The sequence below is a fragment of the Candoia aspera genome, chromosome 5 (assembly GCF_035149785.1).
Source record: "Candoia aspera isolate rCanAsp1 chromosome 5, rCanAsp1.hap2, whole genome shotgun sequence".
In the NCBI taxonomy this organism is placed as follows: Eukaryota; Metazoa; Chordata; class Lepidosauria; order Squamata; family Boidae; genus Candoia; species Candoia aspera.
In genome coordinates, this window is record NC_086157.1 from 96772483 (window position 1) to 96795323 (window position 22841).

General features: G+C 35.3%; 1 protein-coding gene across 2 annotated transcripts in view; it reads right to left on the reverse strand.

Moving 5' to 3' along the window:
* Window positions 1-22841, reverse strand: part of IFT88 (intraflagellar transport 88) — a 45280-nt gene that overhangs the window by 3127 nt on the left and 19312 nt on the right. For both annotated transcript variants that reach the window (XM_063305776.1, XM_063305775.1), the window contains 15 exons: window positions 21791-21905; window positions 21250-21481; window positions 20528-20598; window positions 18968-19054; window positions 18389-18488; window positions 15562-15648; window positions 14421-14607; window positions 13326-13434; window positions 13030-13180; window positions 10704-10819; window positions 8236-8288; window positions 8075-8140; window positions 6966-7072; window positions 5700-5760; window positions 1132-1233 (listed from right to left, as the gene is read on the reverse strand). In XM_063305776.1, coding sequence (XP_063161846.1) covers window positions 1132-1233; window positions 5700-5760; window positions 6966-7072; window positions 8075-8140; window positions 8236-8288; window positions 10704-10819; window positions 13030-13180; window positions 13326-13434; window positions 14421-14607; window positions 15562-15648; window positions 18389-18488; window positions 18968-19054; window positions 20528-20598; window positions 21250-21481; window positions 21791-21905 — 1644 coding nt within the window. The remainder of the gene's footprint in view (window positions 1-1131; window positions 1234-5699; window positions 5761-6965; window positions 7073-8074; window positions 8141-8235; window positions 8289-10703; window positions 10820-13029; window positions 13181-13325; window positions 13435-14420; window positions 14608-15561; window positions 15649-18388; window positions 18489-18967; window positions 19055-20527; window positions 20599-21249; window positions 21482-21790; window positions 21906-22841) is intronic.

The following is a 22841-nucleotide window of genomic DNA, read 5'->3' on the forward strand; positions in this document are numbered from 1 at the left end:
ATTATTTTTAAAGATTGCATTTTATAATTTGCAAAAGATTGCAAAGTTGCTCTTTGAGATGGGCAGTGACAAAATTTGAAATATAGATAAATATAAGACTATATTGATTCTGTAGTTGAACTATCTTTTGATGTGCCTGTTCACTCATTCAGGTGCTTCTTTGTGACCCAATGGACATTATTTTGCCAGGATTATTTTGTCAGTGCTTCTTTGAGGTCTTATATAAGATCATGCCCAGTGATATGAACTAGTCACTTTCTCTTTTGTCACTTCTTTTTCAATTGCCTTCAGTTTTTCCAAGCATTGTGATCTTCTCCCAGGACTCATTTTATGTACTCCACATATTTAAGCTTAGCTTCATTATCAGTACTCCCACTGAGCAGTCTGATTTTATTTCATCTAATTATTTATTTGCCTTGAGGTCCAAAGTAGTCTCAACAATTTTCTCTAGCATCATACCTCAAAGGCATCAATTTTCCTTCAATCAACCTTTCTGATGGTCTGGCTTTTGTGCCAGAGTTTCGTACTAGTAACTGGGAAAACATACCCCATCTCTGTTGTTTCTGCACATGTTGACTAGATCTATCAAACTCAATGAAGTAGCAAGTATCTTTTTTATTTCATGGCTACAGTCACTGACCCTGTCGATTTTTGAGCCTAGGAAGATAGTCTGTTACTACTTCGATTTCTCTATTTGCATTGGTGTGGTGTTTGATATAAACCTAGGGTTTTTTTAAAATATTGAACAATAGTCTAGTTTTAGCACTTTTTTCATCATTAACAAAATATTCCATAAGTCTTTCTCACAGCCACCAAAGTGGTATCACTAGCATATCTAGGTTGATGTTTCTCCCCAGATATGCTAGTGATATCACCTGGATACCAGTTTTAGGCAGATAGGCAATTTTAATTCCACTTTCTATTTCTACTTTGCATACTGGAAAAAGTCAATATTTAAAAGTTTTTTAAATATTGTTTTTCTGATATGAACATTTGCTTAAGGAGTAGTAGTTCCCCTTTCCTTCCATTAGAAAAACTTAATTACACCAATGATGTAAAAAGTTAAAACTTTTGCTTTCTTTGTGAATCTAACCAATTCTGTGAAAGCAAATGATCAGACACATCACTTACCTATTTCTTTATTAACACTGCTTTCATAGGGCTCATTTGTTCCTGGCAAAGATTTCAATTTAGCACTCAGACGATCTCCTTTAATTGTTATGCTACCAGGATCTGATATAAGAGAGAGAATATGTTCAAAATAATTTTAGGTCAACATAACATAAACAAAGTCTCTGTGTATATGATACTTTAGAAAGTCAAAGCATTCCACATGCAGCTAGTTTCCCATGACCCAAATGGGGTGTGTGTCAGGCTCTACCTGAGACCCAATAAAAACACAGACGCTAGAGTAGACTTTAGGTTCTGGTTTTATTTAGAACTAGAGTGCATGCCCTTAGAAAGCTGAGAGTGAGGGAAGCGCGCCGGAATGGGATTTAAATAGCCCGCGCCGGTCAGCACTCCACCCCACCTTACCCCAGGTGCGCCCCACGAGTCCCACCAGTTCGTCCTTGCCAGGTGAGAGGTCGTCCAGCCCCCTGCGCCCCGGGCATCGCCTCGATCGCCTTCCTGTGCGGTGATGATCCATTGCCGGGCGATCAGGCTTCTAATTCCTCGAAAGCCCGGGCGCGCCCTTCCGAACCTCACCTGTTCAGTTGTTATTCAATTTCTTGTCAGTTACCTTTTATTGTTTCTTCCTGGGTTGCCAGCCTCGGTCGTTACATTGTTTCTTTAGACCCATTACTGCTTTTTGTGTTTCTCTATTGCCCTTGCCTTATCAGCCAGGGACCCATATTCTTGTATTGTCATGCAAGCCGTTGCGATGTCACAAACATCACAACGGCGATCATGACAGTGTACTTGAAACTCTGACCAGAATGTGACTGATTACCAATCAGTCTGTTCTGGATTGGTATCTCAGTAATCCTTATAGTTATTCTAAAATATAAGTTAGATTGTAGGAGAAAGCTGATCTTATATGCCTTGCCTAAGACACTCGGTTGAATTCAAACATGAGTTGAATTGTAAATCCTCCTGGCTCACAGCCAACATCCCTAACTACAAACTACAAAGGGACCCCAAGCTGCTTCGGAGCCAATCAAGTGGCTGGTAAGAATGTATTTGCTGCCGCGGGGGTGGGTGGGTGTGGGTGTTGTTTATTGTGATTTTATGGTTTTTAATTCTGTAAGCCACCCTGAGTCACCGTGTGTGAGTTGGGCGCCTTATAAATCTGTTTAATAAATAAATAAATATATAAAACTACCCACAATATACCACATAGGCACAATAACATCATGGGCATTATGCCATTACACAAATGACATGAATAACATAATTTGCCACGAAGGCAGGAATATAAATCTAATAGATAAATACCGTGGCAATGGCATAGCGCATATGATGTCATACTCTTCTCCCCCAGGGAAGGCCAGTTTTTTCTGTCTGAATCAGAGTATATCAGGGATCTTATAATATGTTAGTTTATTAGTTATGACATCTCATAGGTCCTTCCCCACCATTCCCTGAAGACTTTAGATGCTTCCCTGAACCTGGTTCTCTTGGAGCAAGTATTTTCATGATGGCATGTTTTTTTACTGAAATTACTTCCTTACATAGGCTGCATGTTTCTATTCACTGCCAGTGAACCACTATTTATTTCCAACTGCTTAACAGGTTGCTAAGTTGCAGATTAATCTTTTAGATCTTAATTTTGCTGAGAGTGGGTTTTATTTGAACGACTGCTCATATTGATGGTTTCCATGTATTTTAGAGATCAGAGTTTTAACATATGACTATTTCATTTTAATATGTTTTATTTCTCTGCTGGGTTTTATGAACATTGCTCAGAAAAACACATTTTAAATAAAAATTTCTACATTCATTCATTTGTTCTCTCTCCCTCTTCAGACTGCTGCTGAAACACAGTGGATACCTTAGAGCAGTGTTTCTCAATCTTGGCAACTTTAAGACGTGTGGTGCCAGAGATCACATCTGATTGTGGAACCAGTGAAGCAAAGCTCTCTGATGGGTATGCGGTCTCTTATCTGCCCTTATCTTTCTGCATCTAAATTCAGGCCGACACATTTATACTTAGAAAAAAAATCAAGCTGAATTCCTCAAACAATTCTTTCATGGATTGTTATTCTTCGAAGAATAGTAGATTAAATGTTAAATAATCTGAAAATGTTTAAGTTGCTAAATTAAGACTAAATGTAGTACTCTAAATAAACTAAATAATACAGCAGGGCTGACCCATCCGAGAACATGTCCAGATCTACTAAGGGTTGTTCCCCCCATTAGAGGTTGAGGCACATGGACTAGTCTTTCTGTTTTTGCCCCCAGACTTTGGAACGCTCTGCTCCAGAGCTCTGAGTAATCCCTTTCTTTGTGGCATTCAGAAAGTGACCTAAACAGCCCTGGTTTAGGTCACTTTCTGTTAACTCTCATTTATAGCTAAAGGCACCCATGTTTGGGTGGGGGGATGTTTAGAGTTAATATATAAACATAAACTATATTGTGTTATATTTTTACTGTGCTGTAAACTGCCCAGAGTTTTCTGATCATGGCAAGCTATACGAACTGTTATTGAATGAAGTCAGTACAGAAATAATCTGATTTCCGTAGGGAAATTTAAATGACCTCGTGGCACTTCTGGGTCTGAGCTTTACTTGGAGAAGGGACAAGCTGGAAGATGGAAAGAATGAAAGAACAACAACAAAAGGCAAGAAAGAGTACAAAGGCCCAAATAAATATAGAATGGGATAGCAATACTCCAGATCATCAGGAAGACAAAAGATAATAAAAGGAAATCTACTGAAACTATTTTCTGATAATTATTAATTGGCAAGTAATGTACCATATGAGTTACAGTGTTTCTGTGAAAAGAATATGTAGTATTCTCTCTGAAACGGTGGAAGATAAGCTTACAAAAACCTTTACTTCCATGGAAGCTAAATTAGATGTATAATGTATCCTGCTGAGTTGGCACAGAACATGAGACTGGCTGTTATCGCCAGATAAAGGTATTATTTGTCTGAAACATAAATGCCTTGAGTATGATCCAAAATTCTGAGTTCGAAGCATGATCTACTGCCTTCTCACATGGGATCATAGGACTGGATTCCTAATCCTTCAGGTATAAATGGAACCCTTTGTCCCCAAAAGGAGTATTAGTCCCCAGCAAATCCTCATGGAGCATGATAGAAATTACTAGTTCTGCTAGAGGGACTGCTAGATAGAGCAGCCTCTATAACTACAAATGGTATTTCCTCCATTGGTCTATGGGACAATATTAGATACCTCATAGTGTCCTTCTGTCTCGCTAAAGGAGTGGAAAGACTCCAACTGTGCTGAAGCAATTCTAGCAAACAAAGTTGTTCTTAAAGTCTCCCACAGAGCAGTGTAGGAATAGAAACAGCCTTCCATTACTTGCTTGGTTTGCTGTATAGGAGCATTCTAAGGATTTCATTTGCCTCCACCCATACAAATAAACGCCTTGTACTCCTAACATAACTTCTCCTTTAACCATGCATCTGTATTTACCCACACTTCTGCTTAGCATGAGCCTGAGTGATAATACTTTTTAATTATTTAAGTCAATCTTCTGCAACTTGTTTCTTCCCAGATATGCTGGACTATCATTATTCCCAGTCAGCAGAAGCTAAAGCCAGGCTAGTTGATGGAAACTGTGGTCTAATACTTCTGGAGCATGGCAGGTTGAGAAAGGTGACATAATAAAACAGCAAATGAAACCCTGCAGTGGTCCATCTCCAGAAAAGGACTTTGAGAAGATAATGTTCCTTCTCACGTTCATTGCAATAATGTTTTCCATGCTATACTAAGTAATACCAGTAATGAAGAATAATATTCATGAACAGTTGTAACATTCACCTGCAAGCCTTCAAGCTCACTTCAGAAACATGACTTCATAATGTACATTATAAGAAAGATAAATGAAAACAAAGCCAAAATTAAGTATACAAAAGCCTAAGGTTACAACACTCCAGGATACAAGGCAATTACCATGGAAACGCATGGCATAGTTTTTTAGTCTTTAAGCCCTGAAAAAATATATCCTGATAGCACTCAGATTTCTCTGACAATGTTTTATGGTCTGAATTAAAAACATGATGTGGTGTGGCATGCCAAAGTGAGAGAACACTGAACATCTGTTCCTAAAAAAGATACATAATAAACAACTTTTGAAACTTGTCCCAGTTTCTAAAGCAATGTGGGATACAGTGGCATCTATATTAGACCAAATACTTATAAATACTTATAAAAATAATGTACAGATTAGGCAAATTGGAAATAAATATCTATGTGTGTAGAGCAGTGTTTCTCAACCATGGCAACTTTAAGGTATCTGGACTTCAACTCCCAGAATTCCCCAGCATGTGGCTGGGGTATTCTGGGAGTTGAAATCCACACAGCTTAAAGTTGCCAAGGTTGAGAAACACTGCTGTAGAGAAATGTGCATGAAAGTATGTAACAAATTTGGTTGCCACTTTTGAAACAAAACTACCAAATTCAATAAAGCAAACCTGACAGATTTGCAAGATGAGGAACAGAGAAAAACTAACCTGAGAAATTTGCAAAAATTGTTATATTCACCCAACCTTAATTCCATTAGTACTCACCACCTCCAGCACTCCCTTCTCTGCGGGCACGGGCACTGCCATTTCTGCCAGACCTGGCACGCTACAAATGGTAGAATAGATAGAATTACTGTTTAATATTATCAATAACTATTATAGCATTATTTTACACAAATTACACCTCACAATTCTTCCTAAGATCACTTACTGAGTTTTAAGGTTAAGTAAGAGTTGACCGGGGGAATGAATACATGTACGTTTGTCTAGTTTTATTGTATATTCCTAAAAATACTATATATTTCTTTGAGCTTCTTGGATTGTGAGTCCTAAACCCTCCTTTTGATTTTCAGTAGTGCAATTGAAAAAGTGATATGGACTGAAAATTGTCTTTTTTGAATGGATCTCATTTTATGAATGAATAAATGCATGACTTTAAAGTAGTGATGGAACAGAAGTCTAGTTTTACCAATGGGAACATCTAGGAGCATGCACAAAAACTTCAGTAGCTTTTTCAAAAAGAGTATTTTCTGGATTTTTATTAGTCTGTGCTTCCAATACTTTAACATCTAATTTTGTGTATTTTCATGTGAAGTGATTTAAAAGTGTCTGATTGAAGAAGAGCACCAGAAACAATTTAGAAAAATAAGTAAAGTTAATAAGGTATGTAACAGACCATACAGGAAATAGGATCAGGGACTAACCTTGGAACTAAGGAGAAAGGGGACAAAGTATACAATACAAAGCTAGATGTCAACCTGCTCTTATCTACCAAAAGTTGGTTCTGAGTGCTTCTGAGAAGCTGCTCAGTATTCACTGAAATGTGAGCCACCCAGAGTTGCTAGATGAGATATACAAATCAAATAAATAATAATAATAATAATAATGCATCAGTTTTGCAAATATTATTGAAAAGAGGGCTGCTTTTCCTTATGCTATTCATTCCCATTAGCTATGGGGCAGGAAAAGGAAGAGGAGATTATGAATAAATTTAAACAGTGCCAGGCACTCATGATATTGCGTCATGCTGCTTTGTAGTTAGTAAAGCAACAGACAAGAGTTGTGCTGTGACCTTTATGGGAGCAGCCATCACAGAAGTGCGAAGTGTTTTTATTTTTCTCTTGACATGCTTTTATTGTCCTGAATCAAATTGAACATAGAGGAGTTTTTGCCATTACATGCTGTAGCACTTCAAAATCTATTTTGGTGGAATTGTATTATTAGAGAGTCTAGGGTGCAATACAATAAAATCAGATTGCATTCTTAAGGGTATTTAAGTAACTTGGGTTTTTAAAAAATGTCCTAACATACCTGTTCCCTTAGTTCTTTCAATTTTTCTACTCTTTTAAGCTTCATTGCATACTCTTGCATTTCTTTCATTCCCATATCTGTGCAGAGTCGAACCAAGAAGCGTAAACCTAGAGTAGAATGGCCGTAATATAAACATCATAGCCAAAGAGCAGAATTTTTCTCCTAGCATTATTACTACTGTGAAAAACAAAATTAGTGGAAAAAAACTGAGTGGGAGCTTATAAAAATGCATTCACATGTTCAGAAATAGAATACAATACAGCACAGTTTGGGAAACTTTTTTCTGTAAAGGGCCAGATCCCACCTGCTCCTTCGCCTCTGTGGGTACAGATGGAAGTTTTGCTGGCCAAAGGAGGTGGCAGCCACTGGACAGTGCCAGCTGGCCAGCAATGGCATTGAATTGGCAAGTGCTTATGATTCATAGCACGACGTTTGAATTCTTAGACAACAGGAGGTATCAGAATCCTGCCTGCAAATTCTCTTTTCGTTTTTGTAAATAAAAGAGCACATGTCTTTTCTCAATCTCTCTTACTTCTATAATAAATGCTGAAAATTGAGAGGGACAGTTTTTAAATTGAATATATTAAACAGTTTTAAAAGTCACTTTTAATTAGATAATTTATCATTATAAACATATTTATTAGGTAGTAATGCCTATTAAATGCTATAGAACTTATTTCCATGCATCAGAATGCACTACTAGAGAGTCCCTGTGCCTGTACAAGACTGACAGGCCTTTTATGAAGTCCCATAAGAATGCACCTTGTGCAGTGTACATTGCACCAACCTCACTTTGCTCTCTATCATATTTAATGCCATTTCCCAATGATTTCTTGTGCATTTAATACAAAGATCCCTTCTAACACGTCTTTCCCATTTACTGCAATGCAGGGAATGTATTCAGACAGAGGCTTCCTCTGCTTAAGAGACCTGGGGGGTCTGTTTGTGCAGTTCTGTGTACAAGAGAGTCTCAGGTAATGGATAACTTGCTTTAGACCGACTATGATGGCCACCAAGTAGTAAGGCGATTATCTGCACATGGCATAATCCAACTGAAAAAGTGAGGTAACTATAAAAGCAGTGAGCATTACATTAGAAAAATCACTTACATTCGGCATTATCTGGAAACCTTCTGTGAATTGTCTTGTAGGTGTCCAGAGCTTTTTGATAGTTACCTATTAGCCAATAAATAAATAAATAAGCCCAGATAAGCCAAATCATAGAAAGAGAAAAATATCAGAACCAACGTGCAATAGGTATGGACACTTACCACTTCTTCTGTAGCAGCTAGCAACCATCAACTGCCACTTCACCTGGGTTGGCCTGTAAGTACACAAATCACAGTGTAATGCAACTGAAAAATTTTCCTTAAATATCTAGCATATGAATGAATGTAATCAAAATGGAACTACTCAGAGTGAATTTTTTTTTGGATAAACATGATTTCTTTCTATTAGGAGGGTAAAAGCATGCATTTGAATTAAGTTTCCATGGCAACTTGTAATCTGGCAAGAACAGCACTGAAGATTGTACTCTGAGTTTACTGGATGAACTCCAACCATTTTTAACACTGAAGACTTGGTCCAGCTAACATTAATATTTATGTTGCAACTACTTCATCTGGAGAGCAGAAAGCACATGTATATTAATTATCAGGTAGTTTATATTCTCTCAGCTTTAGGCAGTGGTCTTTTTTCTTGAGTTAAATGATACATTCACATAATTTATATTATTACACTGACTGGCATAAATTCTGCAGGATTTCAAACTAAGACGTTTTCCTGCAGCCCTCCTGGGAGATGCTGGGGGTTATGTTTTGCATATAAAGCACATGCTTTACCGTTGAGCTGTTTTTTCCCTTCTCCTGCTGCAATTAATTGGATTTCATATGCTTAACTTTGGCAAGATCATACCCTTAGTGTTCAAATTCCAAACAATACTGCACAATCCAAAACTTCAAGTTAACAGAGGATGAAATCAGACAATATAAAAACTAACATTTATCGAGAATTATTGATACATACAGAAGAACGGAGTGCCTGCCAAACAGGCTGACATGAAAGCTTGCTACTTGGGAATTCAATATGGTAATATTTAATTGAAAATAAATACACTTTTTACCATAATAATTTCTGAATAATATATAATTTTGTTTATAAAGATTATATGATACATTCCTTTTTAAAAAAGAATAAGATGTTTTATAGTTAATACAATTCCTCTTTGAAAAGTTTCACAACATAAAAGTGAATAAGTCTCTGTGTTTGGCTACAACACTGGGTCTTTTCTGGAACAAGGAGGCTTGTTTCAGAAAAAAAGTCTAGTTCTTACGATATTTTAAAGTTCATTCAGTTGTTTTACATATTTCCCAGAGGGCAAAGAGTCCTAGGCTGAATGATTCTATAACATGACCACTGACTTTTTAAAATTTAAAGCAGAGATATATAGTATTTCCCAAAAAGATAGTATCTATAGATGGAGAGATCATTACTGAGATATACAATTAATGCTCAAAGTAACATTAATAAGAAATACCAAGCAGAATAGATTTTATTTGAAGCACAGATAGAGGCCAAGATTATTATTCTGCCTTCTTTCTGTAATTTTAAAATTTAAATCCTTCCTGCTTTATCTATGACTATTGATTTTGAAATGCTCAATAAAACTTCAGGTTTTTGTTTTTAAAGTACCTCTATTGATCTAATACTTTTCCATTGGCTATTTCCTAAAAAAACTAGTGAAGTATGAAACTGCTATTCCTGAATTACCAAGAAATAATTAAATCAGAAAATGTTATTTGATGTATTATGAAATTCAGACTAGGCTCAATATAAAAGATGATTCCATCTTTAATAGCATAACAATAAAAAGAAAATCGTTTAGCCTTACTGAAACTACTTTTGTCAAATTCTTAACAATTTAATGTGACTCTATTAGAATCAGGGTTATAACACTAAATCCTAAATCTTTCTCATACAAAAATAAAGCTTATGATATAGATGGTTTTGATTTGTTTGGTTTTGTCTTAATGATAGCCATTGGTTTATACAATAGACAATATCTGAAAAATCTTGGTTCATATGATGCATGAATACAGATCACAGGACCCATCAAGAGAATCTCTGGTATCCAATTTATGAGAGGTACAAATACGATACATTATTTCAATTGAGTTTTATGTCCAAGTTGGGGAAATTGGAAGTAAATTCTAAAGTCTATCATAATGAATGGGTTTTTTTAAAGCAAAGTTTTTAGAAGTTAGTTATTTCAATTATATCCCACCTTCCAATCAAATATTCTCTAAGAAAGCATTTTTTAAAAAATATATCCTGGGTCAGATATAATGTTTTCAGCCATTCTTTTGTCATTCTTGTCACCACTAATGCTTTTAAGGTTTATCAAATAAACCCAGTGGAATCTAGTCAAAATATTAGACATATCTTTGGGTAAACTGGAATAGTTCAAAGGTATTGACTTCTGCTTTATATCAGAACAGATCTAGAAAACTATCATCCAGAATAACTCATCCTTCTCATTGCTTGAAGAGTTACTTGCATTTTCCTTAAAGTTAAATCATAGCACAGCCACTTAAAAAGCATCAAAGAAACACTGAATATAATTCTTGAAAAATCACCTACTCAACTTTCTATATCTAATTTATATCAATCATAACAATATTGCAGGAAATGCCTGTACATGTGAAATGGCTCTGAACATACAAGTGCTGCAATTACTTACTGAATAAGTGCTGCTCTTTCAAAGTAGTGAATGGCTTTTTCACAAAATTGCGTGTCAATGTAATAGGCTCCAAGCCATTCTATGACCTCAATGTTTGAAGGGAAATACCGATAGGACTGACAAAATAAAAGAAGTGAAAGAAATGTAGTAACATTAATGATTCTTTTTTTAAAATCCGTTCAACCGTGTCTGATTCTCAGAGAATGCCTGGACAAGTCCCTGCAGTTTTCTTGGCAAGGTTTTTCGGAAGTGGTTTGCCATTGCCTTCTTCCTAGGGCTGAGAGAGAGTGACTGGAGCAGGCTTTGTGTCTAAGGCGGGACTAGAACTCACAGTCTCCCAGTTTCTAGACTGGTGCCTTAACCCCTACACCAAACTGGTTCTCAACATTAGTGATAAACAACATCTTTATTTTGCTTCTGGAATATCTTACATATTTATGTGTATTCTCCAGATGCTGAAAATATGTAATACATGAATGGAAGCAGTGTACTAACACATTTATTAATCACTAAAGAGAACATAGCTCATTTGCAATTAACAGAAAAATTATGAAAACATTTGATTTAAAAAGGGCTTATTTCTTGCATATCTGATTTGCAAGCATTTTAAAAGTGAAAAAAGGAAGCACTTCCTCAAAATACTATTTTTCTTGGTCAATGATACTGTAATAAAATATTACATTAGTTACAGTATATTACAATTATATTATTGTGAAGTTCCTCACCATTTGAAACTCTCTCTGAAGAAGACGTCAGGAGCTTGAGCAATTATTGGTGTTCCTTGGTTTGCCTATCTAACAACAGTACTTGAAGAGATGTGCTAAAGTTGGCTTCTGTATGCAATTCAAAGTGCTGGTTGTCAGCTTTAAAACTGGATGGACCTGGATATCTATTGGACTGCATGTTCCCAATAATTTCTCCTTGCTCAATCACATCAGAAAGAGGTCACTATCTCCAGGTTAAAGAACACTGTCTACAGTTTTTGGAGACAGGACTTCTGTAATGCGGCCCTCTTCTCTGGATCTGCATTCCCCTGGGATTCAACTTGCCCCAGTATTATTGGGATTTAGGAAAATAATAAAAAAAAATTAACAGGGGGAAGATGAATTAAGAGAGATTCCTCTTATGTATGAGAGAAATAGGATATAGGAATATGACATAGAAATATTTTACTATTATTGTATTAAATTTGTGGATATTAATTAATTTATCTGGTCCTATTTCTTAGTTCTTTTAATCCTACTTAAACATGGCAGGATTATAACCCACTTAGATCTGGTTAACAATTGGAGGGGCTAAACACTAATAATATTAAAATATCAGCAATCTTTTTCTAAATCACTGGTTGTGATGGTAGTGGTGGATTCTTCATTAGCCTTCCTCAACCCACTGCCCTTCAGATGTGTTAAACTTCAACTCCCATAATTCCCAGTCAGCAAATGTACTGACTGAAACTATGGAAGTTGTAGTATTAACATACTAGAAATTGGAAAAGGCTGATCTAAATAATTCATAAATTTGATAAATAAATAAATAAATAAATTCCAAAGGGTAAGATTATACAAACATGATTTCTGAACTGTTTCATAATATATATCCAGAAGGTAAATTTCAACAGATCTGAACTTTACAGGGATTATAAGAATTGTGGAGATGTCTGGAGCCATTGCTATGGGTTAAAGGTTATAATAATTTGAATTAACTTTCACTGAATTCAGTAGGTATTATGTTAAGGCTGGAGCTGAGTACATTCTATATTGTTTGACAGACTTTAAAAGGACAAATTTAGAAATAATGGGTAGAAGATGAGAAGTTAAATAAAAATCCAGGAATAATTATAAGGGATGTATCATTCTTTTCCTCCTGATCTGCTGATATAAATTACCTCAAATTTTCCAAAGATCTTTCACAATACCTTTGTGAATGATAATATGCACATAAGGGAAATCAACCTATTTAATCCTATACGAGAATTTTTCCACATGAAGAAATTAGGTTACAAATCAAATTTAACTGTTGTGTTACTGATTAAAATGTTTTCTCTACAGATTCCATATTCTTGACCAATAAAAATATATATAGCAAATACATTTACCAAGAATTATTCTTGACTAAGCAGAATGTTGAATTCTGTATACTCTCTGCCATCTTAAAATGTCAAATTAAGCATGCTTTCACTTACTGTATAAACCTATTGTATATAAGAAAATGCAACAGATTAGCCTTCCTCAATGACCCTCAGAAGCATCAGATTTTAATTCCAGTAAGCCCCAGCTAGCATGTTAGATGAAGGCTGATACAGAAATATAATTTTTAAAATACCTACCTCATAATAATATTGAAAAGCTTGAGACTTGTCTCCTTCATTATCATAGAGTTCCCCAAGTTTTGCTAATGCATGTGAATCTGTTGGGACAACACTAATAAGTTGCATGAGCCACTCAATGGCCTGATTAGGATCCTCCATTAATTCATATCTGAAATATTGTCAGTTAAGGAATATCTTATGTAGACTTTCTTGATACTTTGCAATATTCAGATGAACACGTGCTGTACTACAGTTGAGTTCTATAGGGCACTGAATATCTGAAATGTCAGATATTAGATTTGTTAAAAAGATACATGCTTGCTATTTGGAAGAGAACCTGGGCACTGTTTCGAAGGATCGCATGAAGCTTCAGAAAAGAATCCAATGCTTCATCTAATTTGTTTAATTTTTTGTACGTTAAACCTACAAAAAAATCATATTTGTTGTGAAAAGTAGAAATAAACTGAACTAAAAGTACATTTACCACAATATAATTAAATGAAAGCCTACATATACCAGAAAGTTATCCATTTTGGGATTTTTTTCTAATGGTAAAAAATGATATAAGCACACATAAATGGACAGAAAACTCTGATGCAAAGCTTAGCCTGCATTTGGTATCTTATATGACACTAATTAGAAATACTGGATGAAAGTATGTGTGTCCTGGGAGGGCTTCTGATGCTTTGCTTTTTCCCATTTCCTCACAATGCCAAAATGGGGTGATTATGTGGGTTCAAAACTCTTCTATTTTATCACAGGCATCCATTATAAACCCTAGTAATTTTAAAATGACGTATGTTTCATGATGTCACACAAACGATGCAATTGTGTAATTTGAGTCAATTGCATCATAACATCTGACACATATACGTAAGTTGCATCATTCAAACAATGATATCGCAATGCAGATGTTGTTTTCTTCCCCATTGCCCCTGCAGACACCCGTGCACTCTATTAACTATAATGAATTACAAAATAAAAGAAATATTTAAGTGTAGAAAATGACACTTTCTTTGAAACAGACAAGGAAACCTGCTTACAATAAATAAGAAATCTGTCTCTGTTTTAATGTGGACGTTGGGGTCTTACAGCACAAATGATCATTTAGCTATTATGACTTTGATCAAATTAAATTAAGGACAGGGGAATCCACAACAGGGGAGCTAAGGGGGCCAAGATGGCAGGTACAACTATGGATCAAAGATCTTTCACTTTCTATATGCAACAACATCATGTACAGAAAGGGGCGGGACTTTCATCTGCAGTTGCACTCACTGTCTTGGCCCTCCAATTGTGGACCCCCTGATTAAGAGCAAAACTAGCAATTTCCACTTTTTAAAATGACATATTCTGTATCCAGAGTACCAAGCATTTCAAATTGCAATCCAAATTAACTTGTGACTTACCAATATTATAAAGTGCTTCAGTGCATGAAGAATCATTCCTTAAAGATTCCTTATAAAACTCTGCTGCCTTCTCATAATCTCCATTTATGAAAATGGTATTTCCTTTATTTGTCAAAGCAGCTGGATTGTACCTGTCAGAATTTACTGCTAAATCTGCATAATTGCTTGCTTGTGTAAACTCATTTTCCTTAATTAAACATAGAACACATTTTATTATCCAGTTGCTGATGCTTTGGAAATTAACTCTTCAAAAATATATTCTGATTCCTGGTATATACAAATTCGTTAAATCAGTACCTGTAACACTCAGTTTTTATTAAAATTGTACATTAACATTTAAAGATTCTAGTACCTATTAGGATTATAACCCAATGCTTAAGCAATATAACAGTATACTTTGCTTCCTAAATACTTTGCTGGCATAATTTTAAACAGATCAAGCTCTTAGAAATTGAAAAAATCCAGTTCAGTTATCTTTTTCTTAAGGCATTTCCATACCAGAAGTGTTTCTACTCCCAGTTCCTCAGAATTAATCTAAAGCTGACCCATGGTTCCCTTCATTGCTTCCTGCCTCTGAGAAACCATGAGCCAATCAATGTTGCCTCTAACTGACCAATCAGAAATTGGGAAAAAAAGATATTTAATCAATCCTGTTTCCATTATCAATGCTTTAACTTCATGTTGGATGCATCTTTTCTGATGATTTTCCCAAAAATCCAAGTGGTTGTGAAGGAAGGGAATTTCAAAGTTGCCAAAACAGTATCATTCTGTTCCATTTTAAACACCTGTTAAATAATGCAACTTGGGAAGCTGTTATGGTGGAATGGACAACCTTTGGCCTACATGTCAGTTAGAATAAACCAGTTGATGCAACATGCACCGATGAACTCATTGCTCTTTATTACTTAGTAATACAGACTGAGCTTCTCGAACTTTGAACAGTCAACTTTAAGAAACGAAGCACATTTTGTGTGAAGTTGGAGTAAACAATTTCAAGATATTAACTTCAACAATTAATAAAATGTACTGGGTGGTTATCTGTTCTTAAAACTATTGACTACATTTATAATTATATGAAAAAATCCAGAGAGGCTCCACATCCTCAGACTTAATTCATTTTAAAAAATCTTCAATTACTCACCAAAAAGTAAAGAAAAGAAAGATTTGTTGCAGCTGCACTTTTAACTCTGCTATCCTTTTTTTCAAACATCTTTAAAGTGTCTACAGCCTAGAAGTAATTAATAAGCAAAGTTACTACTCAATATAGGTATGTTTTATGATTGCATCATTTCAAAGTATTTTACACATTATTCTTATTTCAAAAATTGATATGGCTGCCCATCTTAAGCAAATAACTCTTGGCAGCTAACAGTAAAAAAAAATCCAATAGAAAATAGAAAAAAATACAATTAAAAACACACGCAATGAGCTGAGGCATCTCTCATCAACAATTCACAATCCCAAATGCACGTATACTGGGTTCCACAAACAACCCAGCCCTAACACCTGAGGGAAAAGCCAGGTTTTCACAGCTTTCTAGATGGGTCAGGGCCATCTGAATCATAGCCAGGAGGCTATATGCAAAAGATGGCATAATGCAAATCTGAATATTTATAGATATGATTGGATCAATAATTGGAAAGGAGCTCCATAATTGGAGTAAAGTATAAAACAAAGGGAAACGTACTCAACCATTCTGCACTTTTAGAGAAATAACACTAAGTGAGAAACTCTGGTGTAGGTTACTGTTAAAAACAAATGACAATCACTTCTCCCCTCATTTTATATCACAGCTGTTCTCAACTTTTATTATGTGGCAGAGATTTATTACTATGGGTTCTTAACACAATAGTATTATTTATGGAGGTACTCTTGTTGACTTTAAAAACATCTGTCTTAAATGATTCTGGAACATGAAAAAGACATTCAAGAAAAGTAATTATTTTGTTAAAGGTTTTATTCTTAAAATCTGAAAATATGTATTGGGAATTGCAGTACATGTTGCAGCCATTGTATTTTGTTACTTATAGTTAACCTTTCTTTTATTTTACAGCTTGAAATTGACTCCTATAACATAAAAACATGTGTTACAATTTATGTGGCTCTATTTTCCAGTACACAGAAGTTTATGAAGCACAACATCTCAGTTACTTATTAGGAAATGCATGTACCTTAGAGAAATAAGCCAAGTCATTCTTGTTTAACAGTTTCCCGCAAAAAGTGCATTACAGCACCATTTTAATTTATAAAGTGCAAAAACAGGCATATGCCAAGCAGACGGAGCTAGCTCAAGTTTATTGCTTTCTAGTAAATTGCTTAGGAAGTACATGGTACTACAATAGAATAATTTTTTTCCTCATTATAATGAATTGTTTATTAAGATCATTAATTTTAGAGGGAAGAAAAACATTCTGAATAATATTTAGATGTTGTGAAATTTGGAGGCAGGGTATAGATTTTAGTTGATCAGTGTTATTATGTGTTAGTTTCATATTCTACATTTTCCCAGAGCTCAAGGTGGCTTACGTGGGCATCCTCCTGTAATGCTGTGAGGAAAAGTGTCAAGAAGTCTCCTTCACAATGTATACTGAGATACTTTGGTTCTAAATTAAAAATAAGTTGTTTGCTGGGATTTGTGTATTGCTACTCTTTCATCTTACTAAACCTGTGAAATGACATGCTTGTGGTATCACAGACTATTTCAACAGTAAATGCCCTAATATCCTAAGCCTGAGATCTTTGGAAACAAAGTTGGTCTCTTTTTTTAAAAGCTCAGAAAGGGAGCCATCAGGAAGTCAAGGCGACATCTGACTCTAGATAACATTTTATCTTGCTTATAGTTCTACACTCTCAAACAGATTCAAATACAGTATATACCTTTCAGGCTTACAGGATTTGGGAGCCACATTCAATTTTATTGACAAAAATATAGTTTAAAGATTTGCATTGCCCACTCAGACAGAACCGCTGATGGATATAGAGACCAGAGATGGAAGATCTGGCATGATCTTTGAACTTACTGCTTCCCTTTACCTTACTGCTGGCAACCACCAGGATACTTCTGGAACTTCCAGGTGAGGAATGGTGAACTAACACGTCTCCAAATGAATGGAGACAATGTCACGGCCACAACTGAAGGACCGGCAAGGAAACTGGCCCTATGGAACCTCTCCGGAAAAGGAGAGGACAGATCAACCACTTGTGCTCCGATTGGCTGCTCCTCACGAAGAGACCACTGGGCAGTGGTTTCCCACAGGTTTGAGCACCAGGAGATGAAGAGAAGCCATCAAACTCTCAACCATGGCGAAGCCTTTTTAAGGACATTGGTTCACTAACCCCACTTTTCTAAACATTAGAAATTAACTATTTGGAAATTAACTATTTAACTACCTTAAGCTATTAGAGATCTTCAAAATGACAAGTTTGCAGAGCCACCTAGTGAATTTACTTTCATTCCAGAATAAAAGAAAAATTAACTATAAGTTCAAGAATGTAAAGAATTTGAAATAAATGGCAAAAAGTTAAGTAAGATTTGATATGGTCAAATGACTAAATCAATGAAGATCCTGCTCTGTTCTGTGTGAAATTGTGCAACTGTTTGAAACTTTCCTCTTTAATCCATATTTATTTTTTGTGGATATTTCCTATCTATAAATTCAAAGAATACTATGACCCATTCTGCCTCATTCCCAATATGTTTTTCTTTATCATCTTAAATGATCATTAAATTTACTCCTGTCTTGCTGTTCTGCACAGCAACCCAATAACAAGTAAATGTTGTAAATACCAAAACCTGTAACAAAAATCATTAACTTGATTTTTAAATGTATCAACAACCTGAATTCTATTTTAGAGTGTCATGTAATACAGTAAGGTTTCAATCTGTTAAATACATGCATCTGAAATTGTATTTTGGCCATGATTCAATGTATAAATTTGCAGTAAAGTATTTTATGAAAACACTGTACCTGATTAAAATCTTTTTGCCGCAAATAGGTAATTGCTTTATTGATTTCCAGGTCATTGGCTAACTCTACATATTGAGAAGTTTTTACCATTTCTACACACCTTCAAGAGACACAAAAGAGAAAAAAAAAACTTATAGTGGGACTTTCTACATCAAGAAGGCAACTTCTTGATTAAGCTGATCCTATAAACTGACTTAAATACTTGACAACTTTACAGACCCAGATATTTAAAAGGAGACTCACTGAGTACCCAATAGATTACCAAAGCACTGATACGGTGAGTTTGTTGTGCAGATCTGTTTTGCAACAGCTTTATACTGTAATTCAGTATGAATTCCACTCAACTGAGAAAGGTCATATTGTTTGTTACTATTAAAGATCCAGGCATTAGAGCTTTTAAGTGCAAAAACACAATCAATAAAATATACTGTAAATTATTTCATTTTACTTCAGTCATTGCATAGGACCATGACATAATATTCAACTTTTAACAGAATCAACCAGAGTATAACTTGTGAACCATGGAGGTACATGGAAGCATTCTAGACACTGAGAACTCAATTGAAAATTGTCACCTACCAGTCATAGCCTACTGCAAATGAAGTTTCAATTGCTGGAGCAATTAATTTAGCAGCTGTCATAATATACTTTTCTGCTGTAGCTTTCCTTAAAAACAGAAGATATTCTAGTGAAAAAAGGCAAAGCATTATAACATATAATGGCTAACACAAAACCTTATCAAAGGAAGTACTAAATAAATATTAGATTTAAATAGTTAAGTAAGTAAGTAAATAAATAAATAAATACTTAATGAATATTAAGTACTAAATAAAAAACAACAATTAAGGTACTTCAAAAGGAAACTGATTTGCGGCTTAAGATAAACTTTTGCGAACTATAATCCTCCATTAAAAGTACTGATTAGGACACTCATTCCATCCTCTATTTGAAAACTGATTCTTTGAGAATGGAAAACAGGAAAAGTATCAGTAGGCTTAGCAAATTTGAATGTTTGCAAAAGTACAAATATTCAGATTCTCACACTACCCACCTAACTCTATAGGGCAAAGAGCGAAATAGGACTGAACCAGTGCCAGGATTATGGAATATTACTAAATCATTGGAAGGAAGAGGGAATGGAAAATCAGGAGTGGGGGAATGGAATTAAATACCCTTGAAGAGGGCAGGGCTGTTTGGCTGGCACCTTAAACTGGACCATTCCACAATGGAACATATTATTAACAATCCTATCTGTCCAGTTTTTAAACCCCATCTTCCCACGTATTTTCTCAAACCCTTTTTAGGGAAATTAATTTGTCAGAGAGATATAAAATTAAAATGTCAAATTAAGGACTACAATTTTTTTTTTTTGCAAACAGTTTTACTTACTTGCCCCAAATACCACCGATACCGATAAAACAGGGGATAAAGCCTGCTGGATCTAATTGGTTTCCAAAGGGTGATTGGGGAATTTCCCAGGTCTCCAGTGGGCAGTTATGATTAGTGCCTGCTGAGTAATTGGCAGGAGAAGGAGAACTGGACTCAGTGACACATGTCCCCAAATGACCTCCTTCTGGGGGCCAATCCCAATCAGTGCTTGGTTCAATGAGGCCTTCCAGGAAATGAAGAGCCAGAAACAATGCTAGGAGCACTGGCAGAGGACAGTGAGAAGTTAATCTGACCAAGCACAAGTATGTGCCATGCTGGGGCCTACCTGGCAATAAGGGAGGTGAAGCATGCTTATTGTGTTAGTGGGCTGTCATCCAGTGGCCTTCTTTAGGGTTACAAACTTCCTACTGGGGAAAGCCAGTCTTAAGATCTCCTGCCTGACCACTGTGACCAATTTGCACAGCATTTTACCAATAAAGTTGCTCAGATTTGCTGTAATCTTGACTTTTCTTAACTTTTCTTATAGTCTTAAATAAAAAATTATGACAGTGCAGAGATGAGGAAATTTGGTAAATAAATAAAGTGATTTGTAATTTATATATATATTTATTTATTTAGCATAACCAAAGTAGAGAGATGGAAAAACACACTGAATTCATTTCCCCTTTCCACCTGCTTAAACATGCCCACAAAATATAAAAGATAATGAAAGACCTTTAGAAATAATACATGAGAGACTTCCACTTTTACCTTTCATGTTCCATCTGCCGTAAGCTATCATTCTTAATAGCTTCCATCAGCAGGTTTGTATGTGGATCATCCTAAAAATGGTAAAGCGATATCTAGTCACTGAAGTTACTTAAAGAACAGGTATGGATATATGCACACAGAAAAGTATCAATGAAAACCGTAACATTTTACATGTCATACTCTGTAAACTATTTTTCTTCAGACAATAATACAGAACTTAGCTACCTAACTCAGCACATCTCACTGCAGCAGCCCAACCTGAACAAAGTCTTTATTCTTAAATAACTGAGCTATGCTTTGTAGGGCAGGCCAGATGCTTATTTCTGCACCAAACTGAGGATGTATTTCAGTTCCAAAAGTATCAGTTTCTATTTATTTTTTGATCCAAAAATCCCTTTATCCATATAGGGGCTTTATCAAGTATTTCTGCACTTTTTGTGTGATTTATAATGCAGCAGGTGATGTGCTAGTCCAAATCAGAACCATTTAAATACTGCTAGAATGCAACCATGCATTTCATATATGTAATAAACTTTACTTCAAAACTGCATTTAAAATATTTGCCTGTAAAAAAAGAGATGTGCTGGGATGAAATTACCACTGTTTAATATCTGATCATAAAGCATTTTTATGCCAGTGTTATATGCCACCAAGGAACTCTTTTTCCTTTCCACAAACGTTTTTGCTCTAGAAATTGCAGTTATTTCTTTGTGCATACTTACTCCTTGTGAAATATACTTGTCATCATCATCAATTTCCAGTGGAACAGCAAGCAGTTTTTGGAAGGCTTTTTTCATTTGATCTCTGTCTCCAGTAGCAAAGTAACACAGGATTAAGTTGAAGCCCGCTTTCAGGTTTGGTGATGTGCTCATAATGTGCTCAAATGAGCTAATGGCATCAGTATATTGGCCAGTTTTAATAAATGTAACTCCAATGTTCTGCATTATTTTAATCCTAATTAAATACATCACTGTTAGAATCTTCTATTAAACTGTGCCTTAAAATATATAGCCTATGGATGCTTAACTCTGCCTACAATACAGTTAAAAGTACAATTTAACAATGTAAACAACAGAGCAGTAACAACCCCAAAACAAATTAAGTATGATAAAGTGTCTACTTTGCCCTCAATATGAAGATAGCAATGAAATCAATAGAAGGTCATAAGCAGTCTCAGTAGACAGCATATGAACAAGACTAACAGGCCTCCTTAGGTAGGAAGTTACAATAAACAACAAATGGTCAAATCCTGTTGGAATTCACCTCATCTCCTTATGGACACTTGCAATCTGATCTAGAGCCATTCGATAGAACTTGATGGCTTTTGAATAGTTCCTTTGTTTCAAATAAATATTTGCCATGTTCACCTTCAGCATACCTGTAAATACAGAATAAGATGTAGCTCATATCCCAGTAATTTCACAGAATTTCACTTGGGCTATATCTATATATAAAACATATATACTTGGTATAGAAGAGTCTGGAGAAGAGGAAAATAAAAAGAATGAATGAGCTATTTTGGGCAAAAAAGAAATGGAATGCCCGACACCTTCATTTTCCAGCTGCATAAGTATATACACAGCAGCCTTCTTTACTTGCATTTGGCTTGTATTTTCCTGTAAGTTTATTTCTTTATTTACAAACTATAACTTCTATGCCACTTCAGTCAAACTGACTCTATAAAAAGGACTAGAAATATAGACATTTTATTTAAAAAACAACAAAACACCAGCTTTATTGGGTATGCCTTGCAACTGCTTATCATAATTTACTTCTAAGAAATGTAAAAAGGTAGGGCTCAAGAAAAACCTGTTTTTACAACAGTTGGGGATTATGCTGGAACAGATGCCGATTTTTAGTTGGAGTAATACCTTACAAACTTTTTCTGCAGTGTCTAACCTAGTAGGTAAAATTGTCAGAACATACACTTAAGAATACAATCAGTAACTAAACACAGATGAGTTTAGTGCATTATTTTTAAAAGGAGACAGATTATTAGAGTTAGGATATCTGGGCTGCAAAATACGGATGATCAAAAGATAGCTGCAGAATTCAACTATTACTGAGTTAGAGGAATTTATTAAAGCTCAAAGCCTTAATCCACTCAATGGATAAGCATACTTGGCAACCCCTTTGCTAAACAATTCACAAAGAAGTTGTTACAAGCTGTTACTTCAGATTTGAAAGCATATCTGACAAAAGAAAAATATCACTCTGGGTTTATGAAATGGCACATTTTGCTTGTATCAATGAACAGAGACACAGAGACTATGGTGAAGAGTTCCCATTTCCTAGGATAAGTATTTAGCACAGT